General features: G+C 39.7%; 1 protein-coding gene across 2 annotated transcripts in view; it reads left to right on the top strand.

Annotated features, from left to right (window-relative positions):
- The window catches only part of TAF1B (TATA-box binding protein associated factor, RNA polymerase I subunit B), a 44,411-nt gene extending 27,166 nt beyond the window's left edge, over window positions 1-17,245 (top strand). Inside the window, exons 9-15 of one of the 2 annotated variants that reach the window (XM_052680916.1) lie at window positions 4,084-4,231; window positions 6,183-6,360; window positions 6,659-6,705; window positions 9,397-9,487; window positions 9,938-10,008; window positions 12,487-12,712; window positions 16,595-17,245. In XM_052680916.1, the coding sequence (XP_052536876.1) occupies window positions 4,084-4,231; window positions 6,183-6,360; window positions 6,659-6,705; window positions 9,397-9,487; window positions 9,938-10,008; window positions 12,487-12,712; window positions 16,595-16,796 (963 nt within the window). In that variant the 3' untranslated portion in view covers window positions 16,797-17,245. Of the gene's footprint in view, window positions 1-4,083; window positions 4,232-6,182; window positions 6,361-6,658; window positions 6,712-9,396; window positions 9,488-9,937; window positions 10,009-12,486; window positions 12,713-16,594 lie in introns of both variants that reach the window. The other variant, XM_052680907.1, reaches the window with a different exon arrangement.
- Window positions 17,246-18,662: the final 1,417 nt, after the last annotated feature.

The following is an 18,662-nucleotide window of genomic DNA, read 5'->3' as shown; positions in this document are numbered from 1 at the left end:
AGCTTCTGGGTTCTGTTGCATACACTCTTATCCAAGCTTCGTAACTGGATGTTTTCCAAATCTTCAGGTTAAACCCCTTTCTTAGTCCATTTCTCGAGAAATTTGACGCAGTTTTTCAAATTCAGGCTAGACTGACTCGGTCTTCTTGAAAGTGATGAGGTTTGCTGATATTCAGATAATTCCAAGCATATCTAGACTAAATTTCAGAGATCCCCAACAACCTATAAAAAGCCAATAATGAAAAAGGGAAGTAGATTCCAGAATTAAATGGCTGTTAAAGGAATCTCATAGAAGGATGTCTGCTACTGAATGCAAGCAGCACAGGTGAAGATAGAGCCTCAGAAAACATGCAGGTATGGGAAGAAAAGAATCTTTGGGAAATTTGTGATTAAATGGATGATGAAGGAAACTGTACTAGGGAAAAGTACTGGAAAGGAGTACAATAGGGAAAAAGAAAAAGATATAAAAGATTTGAAACAACTCTTCGATTCTTTTCAGAAAGATAGAACATGTTCACAACAATATAAACAGAACTGTGAATATATAAGTAATTACTCCTGGTTTCTTGTCCTGATACAGGAGGTGAAAACTGTCTATACAGCCATCTAAGAAGAGAGTCGGTTAGACCACATTTGAAACAAGAAGCTGTGGAGCCTGCAAGTGAATCTAGAAAGTCAGCCAGTTGTATACTGTTTTCTACTTGTTGATCAGCAACATCCTGATACTGTCCAAACAAGTAGGAGAGGCTGCAATCTTGGCTCACCCAAAACAATTACCTGCTGCTGTGATCTGATTATCATGTTAATAGTTTGGCTCACCTGCTTCTGAAAACCGGGTGGTTCTTTTCTAACATGAGTGAAAAATTTCATGTAATTTTGAACGATAAATGCAACTAATTTAAATAGTGTAATGAGTGTATATTATAATGAAAATCTTATACTAGATACATCTTTACCAACTAAACATTATGTATTCTTCTTCCTATGCAAAGCTGGAGTTGGGCAGAGAGAAAAAAGAAAACCATAAAGTAGTAGTAATCTTCCACGCTGCTTTCTGTAGAAGACCTGAAGTTACCTTGTTTGTCATGTGTGAGAATGAGGTACAAAAGATTTTCAAGACAATGCTGTTAAGAGAAGTTCTCAGTAACCTCTGTACCCATTCTGGACGAGTTATGGGCTCTGTCAGCATTGTTGATCAGTCTTGAAGAAATTCCAGCTTGCGAAACACCTGAAAGGGCTATCAGATGGCATGACTTTAAAAGGGTTTTCTGTCAGTCTTCCTGAAATTATTAAGTGCCCTCAAGGGTTTGTAACTGAGTTTTATATGTGGAGTGTTTCCCAGGTTCTCGAAACAAAGTGAGAGCTTAGTAACTCCATGTGCTGATGGACTGGGGAGTTGTCCTAATATTTAGCACAGAAACACAACTGCAAATAAGTAATGCAAAATCTTTTAATTTGTGATTGGGTACGTGAAAGTTGTACTTCGAGAATGTGTGGCGTGTGGCCTAATCCCCTCTTGTCCAAGGACTCCTACCTTGGGGTTTAACCATGAGCTGCTGGAGGCTTTGCTTTCATTGAAAGGAAGCCCCAGCTCTGAAACTTGCTTTCCTAGTTGATTTGTTGTTTTGGGTTGTTTTTTGTTGGTTTTTTTTTTTTTTTGCAGCTTGTTTTATCACTTCGTTCGTTTGTTTTGGTGGAAAAGATGCATAGCTAGGTAGAAAGTGATAAAATTTATCAATTTGGAGGCTACCTGGGTGTAGGCCTGGGCAACCTGCTCTAGGTTGGACCCAGTTGGTCCACAATTGAACCAGATGACTTCCTTGGCTCCCTTTGAGCCTCAGCTATGGTGTTGGTCTGTGGCTCTGACTGCTGCTGCTTTGCTGTATTTTGCTTTTTCCTAGTATCGTTCTGGTATTTACTGTGCTTGTTGTGTGGAATTTGGGTGTTCTGTTTGTTTTAACCCTCCCAGTTCATACAAGATTTTGCAGCATAAGGGATTTGCTGTATGAAATCAGACCTCCTTCAGAATTAGGCAGGTGTATGTGGTGACAGATAAGAATTTCCAGGGCTAGAAATGCTCTCTGGTCTCTTCAGTCCTAACCTTCAAGCCTTCCAGCTCTTTGCTGTGATGTGTCTTGCTGGGATGTGATCTGTTAGGTTCAGCTTACACCTGCAGCCCAAAGCTCAGGCGATGGCTGTGTGTTCCTGGAAGCACAGGGTTCCATTCATTTTGCTTTGTTGTAACTCAGCTCTGCATTGTAGAGGCACGAGTTGTGCAGTTGTGCATGTGGAGCTTGAGAGCTAAGCCTTGGGAAGCAGTAATTGATTTGGTTGGTCTCTGTGGTGGATTAGTGTGTCCTAGAGCCACGTGTCCCAGTTGTGTTCACATCTCTTTATGAACATAAATTGATAACTGTCTGTTTGTTTACACCCTTTTAAAATGAGCCAAATGATAGCTCATGTTGTCCCTGGGACCTGGAACCCAGGGCTGCCTCCTTAGCCCGATATAGTGAGAAAAGCTCATATAAAAAGTGATAGGACCTCAAATTAAGGGCTATACACCTTAAAGCAGCTCTTGGTTAATTTAGGCTTCGGATAACTTCACTGTTCAGTGTTTGAGAATGGGAATGCTTCAAATGGCTGAATTCTCAGTGTCTTTATTGTCATCTGTGCTGTGCTATTAAGGAGCTACTAATTCAGCTGCTGTTCATCCAACGCATTTCCTTTGTATCTAATTAGGAGCATTACTTATGCGATGCTTTTATTTGAATCGCCTGAGACTTTCATTATTTTTCCAAATACACTGGAGAAAGGCGAAATCGGCTTCAGGTTTTGTTTTGGTATTCAATTAACGGCTGCTCTTTTAAGAGGAAGGGAAGCACGGTGAGCCGGAGCTTTTGCAGAGGTCCGGCAATGCGTGTTTTTCTTGTTTCTCAAGATAGTCATGTAGAAGCCTAAGCCACTTTTTAACACCGTTTAGAAAATCTAATGAACAACTTCCTAACTGTTACAAGAGGTTGGCATGTGTAATAGTGACAGCAGGGTTATTCGTTTACTTAAGCATTTATTAATGCAATTAAGCAAGTCTTAACTGCAGTCTGGGGGGAGAGCACTTAAAAAAAAAAAAAAAAGTATGGTAACACTCCAAAACTATAAAATGTGAACATTGGCTACATAGCTTATATTAAAGAAAGGAAAGCAAATGATTGGATAAAAAGACATTACTTCAGTCTTACTGTTGTCATAAACGTGATTGCTCTGATCTCAGTCTGGTCTATAAAATCCGGAATTCATATAAAACCCTGAATTCATTATTGATCAAGGAAGTTCTGAATCTGTGTGCAACGTGTAAGCCTCTGCTAAATTCCAATTAAAGGAAAGTACTTAGTTGCTCTGAAAGTAATGTCTCCTATTTATTTCTGTGGAAATTGCAGTGGAGCATAATAACACAGATAAAGTAGATGCTCAGTTACAAAACACTATTTTTCAACATAGTCATCACTATTAGCTATTAAATTCCATTTAATGATAAGAAATATATATATTGTTTTCTGCAGTGCAGGTAGTGAACCACTGGAATAGCAGGTCAGCCACGCAGTTGTAGGTAATTGTCATCCTTGGAAATGCTCAGAATCCAACGGGACACGGTCCTGGCCAACCTGCTGTAGCTGAGCTGAGCAGGGCGCTGGGATCAGGTAGTCTCCCTCCCAGCCTCACCCATTCTGATTCTGTTATCTCTTACCTCTTAAGACATTTCATCTTCTATTTAATTATTGTTTTTAAATGCATTTTCAGTCTTGGAGTGTCTGGAAATGTATTGATCCCTTCACTAAGAGGGCAGTGGCTTGGCAGCAGTCTGAACAGCAATGTTTTATTGGCATTATATGCATTTTACGGGCTTTAAAAGTAGCCAGTGTTTCTCTTTGCAGTACTGCAGTCTGGCTCCATTCTCGCACGTGTGTTCAGTCATGCAGAGTGCTGAAAGAATGCAGTGTTTCTGTATTAAAATAGAAAATTCATTATTAAAATTAATAACAAATACACCAACACAAATACATAACACACTCTTAACTCTGTTTTGCAGTCATGGCCTGTATATGAAGAAGTCTACAATAAAATGGTCGAACTTGCAGCATTTTTAGACCTGCCTCGTTTTCCAGATATAACAGAGAACTGCTTTCTGCATCCAAATGTGTTGTGCATGAAGTACTTGATGGAAGCTAATTTACCTGGTAAATATTTTCCTTAACCTGAACCGATAAGTTTTTCTTCGGTTTATTAAATCCCAGCAAAAAGACTTAAATTACTCCTCTTAAAAGTGCCTCCTCTTTTCCTTTTAGTTTATACATGCTTAAGCTTGAACTGAAAGGTAATTTCTATAGGAAGTGCCTCCATCAAACATCCAAGTAGGTACTGAAGGCCCAGATATGCAGTGCTCTCTGGTGCTGACTCTCTGAGGCTGTTGAGTGGATGCTTTGTTTCACATCTTTCAGTAGTGATGTGAACTAAGAGCTCCTAGTGGAAGTCACCTGGTTTAGTAACTCTAGATGAGGGGTTCATGAAGTTCAGCACGGAATGGAAGCATAATATGCAATATTGAACACGTGTTCTGTGATACTGTGTATCAGCAATAATTTTAGTACTAATGAGTGATGCTGTGTGAGAAAACAGCTTGTCTCACTTGGTTGGTTGGTCTGGTTTAGGTTTGACAGAACGCGCTGCGTAAGTATGAAGTATATTTCTTTATTCTAAAATGAAGTGTTGAATATTGACCTACCAAAGGAAGACCGATGACTGCCAGTCTGTGAGCAGCATCTGCTGAACTGCCCTGCTGCTGTCTCTGGAGATGACATCTGCAGACAAATAGCCTGTAAATTGAGATTTTTTTCCTAAAAAGCATTCTGACAATTAATAGTTTGGGGATTTCATTTTAGAAAAGAGAGGCTAAAAATGTGGCATTTCCAGGTAAATTACAGAGAAATAAGGTTCTGAATGCCCTTTGGAAGTTAGTAGAAGAGAAGAATCTATTGTCCTTTACTCTTTCCTTGCTTACTGAACTTTTTGTCACATAGAAGTATCTTTTTGTTTTGGTTGTTACTTTCTGTGTGTGAATGGTTTGTGTTTCTTTTTTATAAATGGAAAAAAAGATGATTGTTGCTGTTTCAACTCCTAAAATGAATTGGCGTTGCTTCTCAGGACAGTGAATAACAGTGAAAATGTAGCCTGAATGATTGAAAGTACAAGAAAGTGTATCAGCAGCTGTCACAGGAAGGTTTGTTTTGGAAGTGCTTTTATACTTTTCAGATTTTACTTACCTTCCACTGTTATGTATGAGAGGATTAAATACTGGTTTGTAGTGAGCTCTTTGTAAGCAGCAAGAGAATACAAAGTAGAGATGGATTAAGATTGTACTTAGTCATACGTTGCTAACCTTTGTGGAATCCAACGGTGATGTAATCACCACCTGTATTTCTTGCTGAACAGGAACGGTGAGAAATTTGGGGGATTTGTATCTGTGAAAAATAAGCGTGGAGTAACACAGGGCTGTACGGACAGCGTGCTGCTGCTTTCGGAGCCGCAGCTGTATAGGTTTGCTACAAACCATGGCAGCAGGTGCAATTAGCTCTTACAGGGTCAGCTCCAGGTTGAACGTCTGCTTTGTGCCCGGTGCTGCTGTGCCCAGCATGCTGGGCTCCGTGCCCAGAAGCTTCTTTAAGCAGCCCCTGCTTCTCTTGGTGCTGCGATGGCCTGGCTCCGATCCCACATTTGTTTAAAGCTGACAGACAGAAAAAAAAAGAGGGTTGACAGATTTTTGGCTTTGGGTTTGTTGGTTTTTTTAGAAATTAGAGTTTAACTGTTATTAGGTATATAGATTTAAGATTTACTTTCCCGGAACAAAGTTGAGGATGACATAATGCCATCTTTTGAATAACATTAGACAATATTTTAAAAGTTTATTCTTTTTTCCTGTGAATGTATGTCAATCATTTTTATTTTAATTACCACAAAGATTACCTACCATCTATGAAAACATCTCGAAATGCTGCTCAGCCTGAGAAAGACGGCTAATTGTTCCAAAAGACAGGAGCAGTGTTTTCCTCTAATGACCACTATTTTGCACTGCAGAAGTATTTTTAGCTTCTTTCAACGTACTCCTTTTATATTCTGCTTTGTATTGACTAGATGAATTGCACAACTGGACTTGTCGCGTGGTCAAAAAGACTTCCATGGGAGAGGCGGATTTCCTGACTCTCACGCCTGGAAATAAATCAGCAAGGAAAGTGAAATATGATGTCCTTGCAGCAGCAGTTATTGTGGTGGTTCTAAAGTTACTGTTTTTATTAGATGATCACTATGAGTGGTAAGTATGTAGGCAGCTCTCTAACAAAGCCCAAACTTTCCTGTAGTGTAAATAACTCTTTGATGAGCCTTTCTTCAATAATGTTGAAATTGTAGTATTTTGTTCAGTAGCATGAAATGTGAACTTGAGGGCATTTTAGACTTTGAATGTTACTTATTCTTACAAATCAGCAGTTTGAAGCTGAAACCTGGAAGGAGAACTGGGGTGTGTTTTTGTCAGCCGCATTTGAAATTCATGTGAAAATTGCAGCGTTTGGGTCTACAGAAGGATCTGAGCTTTATTCCTTTCTTTCTTCCAGGTTGCTCTCAGACTTCTCTTCAGAAAGAAAGAAAAATAACAAAGAAGGTGAAGGTACATAAATATTGTAGTAGAAGCAGCCTTAGGATTTTCTAAACCAAATAACTTTGTAATCAGGCTTGGAAAGTCTTAATCCTACTGACAGTTGAAGAGTGATTTTGTCATTTATTCTTTTCAGGCAGTTCTTCAAAGACAATGGGATTTTATTCACACAAAATTGTTTCGGCTTACTTGCTTAATTCTGAGTGATACCTAAGAATAATATAAGGATAGGGAAGTTTGTACATACTTTACTGGATATGTTTCTGCTTTTCCCTGCTCTCCTCTCCTTTTTCTGCATGTTAGGTGAAGGTGAATGGTTACCTCGTAAAGTGGGAATGCACTTTGATCATAAATAGCAGATACTTATTAGGGGCATCCAACCACATATATGATAAAATCCAAACTTGTTTAGTCTTGTTAAATAAAATGTCTTAGTGTGTAACATATTTGAGATGTAATCTATTTTCTTCTTCCAAATAATCCTGAGAGAGTGTGGAAAAGCTAGCAGCAATTAAGATAGAAAAGATAATGGTGTGAACGTAGTTCTTTGAGGGCAGAAAGACCAAATCAAAGATTAGAAATCCTCAGGAAGATCCTCTGTGACCTTATCCAGATCACAGCTGAAGACAAGATCAAAGATGTGTTGCAGTGATTTATGTTTTAAGCCTCACATCCTTTTTTTTTTTTTGGTTCATTTTTGCCCTTCTGTTACATTTATGTCAATAACAAAAATGACCATTAGTCATACATGAATGCATCATCATCTCTGTATCTAGAGACGGTCCCCACTGACAACTAAAACGTGTAATTCTCATTTTAAGTGGAGATTCCAACTTACTTCAGATCTTATTATTTCGTTTTTATTTCCCTTGAAAACTTTTGCAGCAGTGACCCGAGTAGAAGTTGCACAACTGCTTGCAAGCTGAGGCTCAAAGCTATTAATGTCTTAATAGGGTTTCTCTCTTATTAATAAGTCTCGTTGCCTTTAGCAATTAACAGCTCACTCTTTGCCCACTTTTTCTCCTTTGAAATCTGCTGGTGCAAAACAATTCATGTGCTGTGTTCTGTTGTCCCCATTCTTCAGCTGTTGGAGTGGCAGCAGGCAGCTGATGTGAGAGTGTTCTGTTTGGGCACTGATCAGTGCCAGAGCTCAGCACTGCCCCGGCACTCTTGCAAGCTTAATGTGCTCAGATAAATAATGGCTGATGCTGCATTGTAAAGATCCAGGGTGTGCTAGCTGTACTTTCAGTACAACTATCCTCTCTCTAGAATTTTTTTTTTCACTATATAAAATATTTCAGCTCCTACAGTTTTTCAAGACAGCCTGGAAGCTGTGCAGTAGGCGGTTGTAGCTTCCTCACGTGTGTGTGAGTATACGTTCTGCAGACTGCACACACACTCGATGCTGTTTATGCTCAAGTAAAATGTGATTGAGGCATGTGTGTATGTGTGAGTGCATCACAGAGCTGTGTGTTTGCCAGTTGACTCAGCCATGTGAATGCAGGACTAGCAGTACCAGCCAGGTGAACGTTAGTGTCATGTCCCTGACAGCAGGCTTCCTTGCGACAGATGTTGAATAATTTTTATTAAAGTAAATACAAAAATTCTTTTCTTCCCATGGACCAACCTCCCAGCACCCTCTGTGTAGGGAGTTTGAAACAGAATTTTATCCATTGCATTTTAATAACTACTGAAGGATCTTTCTTACCTTTGTTTGTCCATTTGAGGCCACCTATAGCTCTAGTTTGTAAGGCCTCTCGTGGCAGGATAACTTGAATAGCAGAAACACAGAAAATGTACAGAACTTTGCTTATAAGAACAACGTATTCACCTTCAGAACAGTTTGCCAGCTAGCTCTTTAGAAATGAACGTGATGCAAGCATCCATGCAGTGCAGCTGGGGTGATGGGGAAATGCAAAGCCTGGGTAATTCACAATGCAGATAATACACCCACGGATAATAAGAGTTGGTTATTTAAATGTACCCTGTGCCATAGTTCTGTTTGCAGTTCTTACACTTATTGTACCCTGTTGATCTACTTCAATCCTGTGCCTCTTTGGAGTATCAATGATAAACACGCTGCTGGAAGGCCTTGAGCCTTAACATTTTTGCATGCACTGGTACGTATTTGTTCGCATATCAGTGAGTGAGAATCCTGTGCTCAAAATATGTGGGACGCTGATACGCAGTGAATACAATTGTCTGAATAATGCTTCTTGCCTTGCATCATCTCATGGGCAGCAGGATGGATGGTGGGGGATTGACACAGTTTCACCTCCTACATCTGAGCTTCAGAACTTGTTTAAAACTAAGCTTCTACAGTTTCATTAATTCCTTGAAGTCAGATTTCAAACAGAGGAAGGCCAGTTAGTGTTGTGGAGATTTAGCTCAGGTAGTAATTACACTTAACTTTCAGAAAGGAGGGAGAAGGACTGACTTGTCTAAAACTAGGAAACATGCTCTGAGCAGAGGCGTTTCATCCCACCTTTTATGCTGTTCCTTTCCTGCATTTCTGCTTTTCATTTTCTCTATCTTACAGAAATGTTGGATTCAGTATGTTTTCTATAAGCAGATGAAATTTAAGATTTGCCTGCAGACAGGAGATGCGGAGTCCAACTGCATGATGACCACATTCTGTGTATCACATTTCTTTCACTGCTTCACAACCTAAAATTAAAACATGAATGTTTTATTCAGGTGGTCCATATTTCGAGTTCAAAAAGTGGTACAAGGTTATAAAATGTACCTTGGATGTGGAGCAAAAAAAACTGGATGAAGAAAAAGCCAAGTAAGAGATTTTTAAGTACTTGGTAATGATAATAATAATATTAAGGTAGATGATTTTAAGTGAAATCCTGACCCTTACAGAAGATAAAAAAAAGTTTAGAATTTGCTCCATGTTTCCATTCAGCACTCTTAGGTGAACAAAGCGATTTCATCCATATCTTAATTTTCTATTTACAGACATGACATTTATCCAACATATTAATTAAACACTTTCTGTGATAAAGTAGCTTATACAACTGAACAATTAACTGATTACAGCAAATCTGGGCTTACGTGCCTCCATTTATCTATACAGAAAGAGACTGTCATATGTGTTGGAGGTGGCTTTTAACGGCGTTAACAACAGATGATTTTGTTCTTATATTAATAGCTCCACTTAATTAAGAAATTATTATTTTACATGGTTTCTCCAGCTCTTTTTTGTAACAGTTTTTATTTCTCTTACTTGTAGGTATCTGTGGAAATGCGAGAAGCCGCTGTTTTATTCAGTCAAGAAGAAATCTAAAATCCTTAGGAGAAGACGTGAGTACACTCCACCTCTTTCTGCCAGCACAGAAGTCTGCTCCAACTTTTCCCATCATAGAAATTCTGACTGTAATAATATTTACATCTTAAAATACTTTCCCTTCAGTCTTTCATCTCTGGGCAAAATGAATGTAGTACTATTTTACAACCCATGGCTGGAATTCTTCAATCAGACGTTTTCCTCCTGCTTAACTGAAATTGCAGCCTTCTTAACGCAATCTCAGAATTGGCACTTTGTCTTCATCTCATTCATCTGTCAGCTGCCTTTAACTGTGCTCTTCATCATTTTTTGTTGTTCTCCCGTGGCTTTTCAACTCTCCTCTCTTTCCACATATACATCCTCTGGTTTGTCCTTGGGTAGATCCTTCTGTCCCTCTTCTCTGCTAGTTACTTTTGCAGTCTTCTACAGAAAGTGAGGAGGATTTCTCTGAACGTGGTTTTGCATGATCAGCTGGCTGTTCATGTCAGAGTGAAGGTCTGTCCATTTTAATACATATGGAAGTACCTGTAAGAAATCAGGGAATGACTTGGTTTGGAAGAGACCTTAAAGATCATCTAGTCCAAACTCACTGCAGTGGGCAGGGCTGCACCCACCAGACCAGGCTGCCAGTGATTGGGTTTTGTTTTTCTTTTTAAATCAAAGATGCAAAAAATCCACCAAACAGAAACAAACAAAACCAACAGAAACTGCAACACAAAAGCAGGAATTTTATTTGCCTAAATAAAAGCCGAGTTTCTTCAATCAGTATTTGATAGTAATACGCAACAGGAGCTGGGAGAGAGATGTTAGTGTGGCAAGTGATGTTTTTCTCTTTATATACTCTCCAGTTTCTGGAAGTGACTGATATAGGAGCTTCGAAGCTCATTATATACTCCTGCTTAGTTTGAGTAACTCATGTTAGACTTACTGTGCAAGAGTGCATTGGGTTTTTAGTCATGTTTTTATGCTTCGAAATTCTGTAGGGGTGATGATGCTGCAGTTAAGTCACATTCTGTGTAAAAACATTCTTAGGTCTGTTTTTTATTCTGAAATGGTTTCCTCTGGAGCCCTTTAGTTCCCCTATCAATAAGAAAAATGAAGAATCATTTGTTGTTCATTAATTCTGTGCCACTTTAGATTCTCCTTCTGGATCTTCTTCTCTTTGAGATAGGAAAGGACTAACTGGATTACTGAGCTATTGCAGGCAGGAATCTCACATCATGTCATTTCAACAAGGCAAAATTCATCTGAAAACAAATTTCAAACAGTAGAGACAAAGAATGTCTATGCAAAGAGTGCCCTAAACCACTCTTGTTCTGGTGCTAATGCAGTTTGTACTTTTGGCTTGTTATTTCTGGACAGTTTTCCTGTTCTTGTTCTTTACCTGTGATAGCTTTTTGCCCTTTCTATCATTTGGCATATGCGTATATTTAAGATACAGGTTACAAAAACCTTCCTCAGCTTTGATTTTTATGCTTGATTTTATTGAAACCATCATCTTTACTCTTGAAAGATAGACATCCCTCTCCCTGGATCACTTCAAGATATCTTCCTTGCCTTTTTCCAGTTTATGAATGATTGTTAGATACGAGTCATAAAAAGAAGCTGGAGCTCTAGGAAGGCTGTTTTCTAGCTGGCTTTTTATGCTGGGGAAGCAGGGCTTGGTGGCTTTGTGTGTGGTTTGGTGTTGTGTGTGCTGATCTGTCACTGCACCATCTTTCCCTTCTGTCCATCAGCATCAGTTAAGTATGAAAGTTTGTCATTCTCACTCACATTTGACATGGAGGTGTTAGGAGTCCCAAGGGTGTTCCCAGGGGCTTCTGAAAGGGTGGGAATGAAAAATAGAGAAACCCTATAAAATCCATATTAAGAAGAAGAAAAACTTTGACTGTTTTTTCTTAACTCATGTATTATATTTTTTTTTTTAAGTATTTCTCTAGCTGTGGAGAAAGGTGGTGTGGCTTTTGGTTTGTTCTGTCTGTTTTTAAATTCTGTTTCCAATTGAAATCTGCGCTGCTAAAAGCTTCAGCTTAAGTTTGTATTTGAAACTTTGTGAATGCTGATAGGTGAGGAACTACTCATTGTATCTGGGCTGAGTGATAGCACGTGGCCAGATAAATACAGCAGGAGGCATCCAGGCATATGTGTTCTGTAGGAACAAAATTATCAGCAGTATCAGGTGGATTTTTCTGGCTTTACTCAGGGAATGCTTTCGTGGTACTCCAATACTATTGGCGTTGGGTACTGTGGCATTTTGAATGGTTTTTCAAGATTTTCTTCAAAAACAAATGACAAAAATGAATGCTAAGTACAGTGGGAGAAAGCACAGAACTTTAAGCTTTCTCAGGATTCCTTGCAGGGGATTAAAAAAAAAAATGTAAAGGACACAAATACCGTATTATTTCTTTGCAAATCAGCTCGGAACAATGTTCCAAAACTTAATGTTTCTGCCTTGTGGGATTATTATCTTTTTTGTCTCATTTCTATTTGTACAGAAATGGTTGAGAACTTGCAAAATCAGTTTGGCAAGTTGTCTGGTTCGGTGCGACCTACAGGAAGGCCAAATCCGTCAAGTTTTCAGTTAAGCTGGTCTGAAGAAAACACAGATGGGTCTTGTTTTCATGGGCATAGCCTGAAGGGAATTTTGCAAGAAAAACATGGTTTACTTACAGCCATCAACACAGACTATTGGCTTTGTACAGATAAACTGTGTAATGAGAAGTAAGTATTACATTTCTGTTAATTGCATTTTGTAAAATCCTCTCGATGGTGAAGCACAGTGTGTGTATGTACGTAGATCTCTCTTTTTTCCTTTACAAATGACATGTGGGGTGTGTACACAGCTATGTGTTCACGTACAGTTGAAATCATTTGTAGAAGGGAGTGTGTGCAGAGTGCTTGGGCTTGGATTGGGAGTAGGCATTGTAATACAAAGAGTGATTAAAGAGAGCTTTTGAGAAGAGAGGAGATGAGACTGTCAACAACTAGAGTCACATGGCAAGAGCAGCAGCTAGGTAGAAATATTCACTCCACTTCCTTCTTCACAGTACTTCAGGAGCTGTTACATTTAAGAGAATGAGAAAACATCCATTCCTCTCTCCTCGAAGTCACAAAAAAGTGTTGAAAATTTATTTTTAAATCACCGTGCTGCTTTTTTCGTGGCTTTAATCCACATTAGCAGTTAGATTTCAAGACGGCAAGTAATGCCTCCAAAGTCTACTTCAGAATGAAGTAATTGGGTGAGAAATGGGCTCAAACGCTATTACATCTGAGTTATCTTTGCAAGCAGCCTGGAAAAGCAACATAAGAAATCTGGGAACAGGAAAGCTCTTGTGCTCTTGAAGTTGTTTAGTGGCTTTCTGTACTGGAGAAATGTGCCCAAATCCTGACTTCACAGGTGTTACAGAATTTTTTTTCACCTAAGCGCTTATCAGAACAATCGTGCCATTTCTTAGTACAGTTATTTACTTCCAAGGACCTAAACAGCAAGGACAGTGATAGGCCAGGGGATGTAGCCTTCCTTCTGAAGATTGAGGTACCTTAATGTGAAATGAGTTTTCATTTGTGTGCTGTTGAATAAGCGCTGAATGACATCTTAAGTCTTTATCTGAACGTGCGTCTAAACGTCACGCTTAGGAGAGCAGTGGTCCCTACAAAATCTCAGTGATACATTCCTGATTTTTAAAAGATTAAATATTACCCTTGAAAATAACTGCCTTTTACATGTGTGCAGCCTTTTGTTGTTTTTTAGTGGATTTATTTGCTTATCTTTATTTTCCTTTTCACATTGCCTTTCACATATCCACCGTGACAGAAATGGGTTGGAATAATGTAAACACAGTGTTGTATTACAAGAGCCTTAGTTGTATGGATTCATTCTTTTGTATGAATAAGAAGCTTTTTCTGCCTTTTTTTTTTTTAAGGGAGGGGATGTAATAATCCTTTTACCACAGATTTGCGTAAATCTTACAGACCCACTGAATGAGAGGATATTTCAGTGTGTGTTTGCGTGAATAATCTTTTCATGCAAAGTCTGTTTTTAAGCCTACATTTTCATATGTAATGTATTAAAATGATGATGGCGAACTGTCTTAGCCTTCACGAAACGAGATTTGAATTTAAACTCTTACCGGTTAAATTTCCCATTGTATCATTTGCAATGCAAGTAATTAATTATACATCTGACACTCACTTAACTTTGGAGAATGACATCTACTCCCTCAGACATGAGGTTCTATCCCATGCAAGCGTATGTATGTATAACAGAACTAAAAACAGACTTACAGGTTCTCTAAAAATCAGCGTGGTTAACTGGGACTGCTGGAGTGCTTCAGTGGTAGGGCTGAAGTATTTCAGTGGGCAAAACTGAGAGCGGTTAACTGGTTGGTAAAACGTTTCTACGTTTTCTTTTACTTTACAACTTTTATTTTTAAGCTGAGTTCTAAATTGATCAGGTATATAGCTGTGTATGATGCTCCAAAAGTAACACCTCCTATTTATTTCTATGGAAACTCCAACAGATACAAAGAATGCAAATAACGCTATTTGAACCGATTCTCAGCTCCAAACCCTGGTTTTCAAAATAGTCACCACCACCAGCCATGTATTTTCACCAGCAAAGAACAAGAGGCTACATGCCACGTTCATAAAACTCTACACCAGTGAAGCTGACTCACTGTTTCATAGCTGCAATGACAGCATTGTTACTAGGAAAATGTTGCCCATGCGGTCCATCTTTCATTGGCCCATGCAGATGGTCAGTGGTACCAGTCCAACCTAGACTGGTAATGTGCTTCATTGTCTTGAAACTGGTGTGGGGCCTGGAGTTACTGTGTTGCAAGAAAAATGTTACCTTCTTTGGTTTGACTCTGGAAGTTTGAACTTTCTCCTCATCAGCCTTGCGATGTAGCAGTCAGAGGTGATGGTTTGTCCAAGTTCCAGGAAATCCAGAAGGATCACTGCTTTCCTATCCCAATAGACAGTGCACATCACTTGACCTGCTGAGAGATGTGTCTTCAACTTTTTCCTCATATGGAAAATTCATATTGCCACTCCATGGACTGCCATTTTGACTCTGGCACATTGTGTTGACACCACATCTCCTCACTAGTAATTGTGTGAGGCAGGAAACTGTCGACTTCAGCCTCATATTGGTGCCATAGGTCCTGAGAAACTGTCATGCTATGTTCTTTATGTTCTTTTGTGAGCATTTATACCCTCCTGGTGTAAATTCTGCAATATTCCATCATTGCCACTTATTGTTTCCAGAGCATTGAAGCCAATGTTAAGCTTGGAACACATTTCCCTGGTCAGAATCCACCAGATGAGCTGTTTGTTAGAGACGCTCTTCGTTTCATGGTGTGACAGCTGTTCGTGGCTCTTCCAGAGCAGGGCTTGTCTTTCTTGTCACTGTTGCCACTGCTGAAACATACCAGCGTTCACTGTACTCAAATCCGGTGTTTGATCTCCCTTGTTATTTTGAGATGATAAAGTAGTGTGTGTGAGGAATGTTAAGAAAAATAGGTGAATCTTTCCCTTACTTTCCAGAGATAAACATGTATTGGAAATTTTGTAGCTCTTTAGAGATGCTCGTAGTGTAAATAGCACAAAGTGGTGTGTTTATGGTTGTGTTTTGGGACTCTTGTGAAAAGTGTAACTCCAGTTAATCAGATAGGTGCTTTATAATGTTGATGTAATTACACGTTGCCTGAAAATATCCAGTACAATTTCCCTGTCCTCCCAGTGAAAACTGAGCTCAGACAGCTAGACTGCCCTAAGAGCTGTAGTTGCTGAAACTCAGGGTTCAGACCGGAGCATCACAAAAGATTTGAATTCCTGTTAGCCAAAAAATGCAGGTTTGGTTCAACCAACAGCACCTATAAATGAAGCTCAAACTTAACAAAAGCTTAGTGTGGGTTGTGGAGTCAGCTGGTTTCTTCTGACACTGCTGAAATGAGCGGTTTAACTTGGGTTTTGCAAGCTGGCGGCTTTCAGGTAGTGTGAGGACTGTGCAGGACAGGCTTTGGTGTGAGAGACCTACACTCAGATTTCTGATCTGCCAGGCTTCAGGAGGATTTAAACTGCGACTTTGCACCCTGAAGTGCGACTCCCATGGCTTTCGTGGCACTCCAGAATAGTGTATCTGTTCTTCCAGTTTGAGGTAAAATGTAAATGGGTGTTGGGCCAGAGGGAGTGAGCAAATGACTCTATAGTCTAGTAATTAGCACACTTGCCCATAAATTGGGACAGGCGGGTTCCAGTCCTTGTTCTGGTGAATATTTAAGACCGCTGCTCTGAATCAGACAGAGGGGAAGTGGAAGCTCTGCTTCTCCACATCCCAGGGCAACACCTTGTGAGAGGATGCATAGGGTTTAGGCAGGGAATAGCACCTGAGTCTTCATATGAATATAAAAGGGTTTTTAATTGAAGCAGCTGGGTTTTTTTTAGGACAGAACTGACATGGTGGATCAGAATTGGGGTTTAGACACTTGATAAAATGTTGATATTTTCCTCTAATTGCAACTGTGTATGTAAATGTTTGCAAAATGCTAACTAAATACACTTGTAACTCAGGGCTTTCTTTTTTCCTTTCTTTCTTTTCAGATTGTGCGGTCATCTGGCTCACTACAGAGAAGAGGACTTTCCCAAGAGTTACCATTTTGTACTGAGACTTTTCTCCTTTCTGCTGAGGATACAGCCTTCCTCCATCCATGAAGAGGTGTGTGTGATAGAACACAAACTTTTTAACAAAAAACTCTATAAAAAGCCAAAATACAGCAGGAGCCTAAGGAAGCAAAAGACCTAAATATTATAGTATTAAAGCTGTGTGAATTGGTTTGATCCCAAACCGTGCTATTCAAACTGATAGTGATCCTTTTGCCTGCATAGAAATCTTCTGTTAAGGTTTTAGTGCTGACATCTACTACTGCAGTTATCTGTGGTGCCATGTTATCCATAATTTAAGTTGCTGGTTTCCAGCTGTGAGCTACCCAGGAAACTGTTTACCAAGATTTATTTCCTCACTTTGTAGCAGGGCCGACAGGAAGCTATGAAATTACCATTTTTTCACATAATTGTACATGCTTTGAATGTACTGGATGGCACGTTGGCATCTAATTGCATTGCAAGGCTTTGCAATTAAAATGCTTTTTATTTTTTTACTGACTTGTATGACAGCAACTTCATTTCTAGAAAGTGATGTTTACTTTGTTTTGAAAGAGTGTGTTAATAAATAAAAGGAGCAGGTGGACAATGTTTTCTGTGCAGTGAGCTGTTCGGCTTTCGTTTCTTAGCTGTCTGTTGTGGCAGTTCTGGCACTGCTTTCAGCATTTCCTTGCATCTCGAGTATCTCCTTGTCTCTTCTTAAGCCTGGGCCTCTCGTTGAAGTGTACACCTTTTGGGTCCGTGTTCCACTCCGGGCTCCACAGCTCTTGTAGCTTCTTCTATACCTGGAACCCTCCATCCTGTTTTCTGCACAGCGGTGCCTGCCAGGTCCTCCTGACACTCTTCTTTCACAGCACTGCTCTCTTTTGAGTTGTCCTTCATTTCTTCTGATCACTTTGTATCATAGCACCTTCACCAGTTGTGCCTCAGCCATTCTCCCAGTTTCTCATGCTCAATCTTATTTATGCACCGTGTTTTTATTCTGTCCCAGACAACAAGTAAATGAAGTTGGGTGCTACCACTACATGAAAGGCACCATAACATATGTGTATGTTGAACAGAGATGTTGAGTAGATATACAGATGAGTAATACTGCTTTCAGTTGAATGAAATAAAATTCAGTAGCTCCGTCTGTCAGTACGAAGTACAGAAGTTGCCACATGCACTTGATCAGTAACACAATCGGCAGCTGTTCCTAGGTGGTGTTATGGACAAAAATGTCTGTGGACTTTTTAAGTAATCGCTTCCTTCCTGAGGGAGGCTTGGGCTGTGGTGAGGTGTAATCAGAGAAGGCAGTCTGTTCAGAGGGTAAACTGAGTATGGTGGAAGGGGTTTCAGATCTCTAGCAGTGGAGCTGTTGTCTAAAAATTGGGAACAAGCGAATGAATGATAGGATGTACCACCCTGCCTGTCTGAAGGTAAGTGGTAAAGCAGCATTTAAGCAGAGGTGGAGCAGGCAGGGATGTGTAGCAGGGAAGGAGGGAGGCAGGCTACCGGAGGTAGCTATTTAGTAATACTGACAAGCAGGGGGGCTTTGAAAACTCTGTAGAGGCAGGGGTAGGACATAGTGTACTGATATAAGGTTTGGGGGAAAGTTTTTACTTTTCTTAACATTTTAAATAGCTCTTGGGATTTAGATGCAGCGATCCCTTAATGTGGTTGTGATGCTCAGATGGGAAAGTACTGTTTTAGCAATGCAGAGACAAACTGTGTTTTGTGATGGAAAGAGCAGAGCGAGCTGTTACTTGTGTTAAGTGTTTCCTAAGCGGTGTGGTCAGTGTGTCTAACCACACAGCCGTGTCGTGTGTGTGTACCAACTGAATTGGACGTTGTTCTGGTGTCTGTATTTTAGAATTAGCTATTTGTTGTTATGTTTGACCTCACCTGAGTGAATTGCTGAAGTCTGTCAATATTGAGAAGAGCCATCTTTTGTTCTTCTCTGTATTTCTATCAGTTAGAAATCTACAGTAGCACTAATGCTTTCAACAGTGCTTGCTCCAACCACTGA

This window comes from Tympanuchus pallidicinctus, unplaced genomic scaffold, assembly GCF_026119805.1.
Source record: "Tympanuchus pallidicinctus isolate F22 unplaced genomic scaffold, pur_lepc_1.0 scaffold1, whole genome shotgun sequence".
NCBI classification, from domain to species: Eukaryota; Metazoa; Chordata; class Aves; order Galliformes; family Phasianidae; genus Tympanuchus; species Tympanuchus pallidicinctus.
The sequence above is the reverse complement of the archived record's forward strand: the minus strand, read 5'-3'. Positions and strand labels throughout refer to the sequence as shown.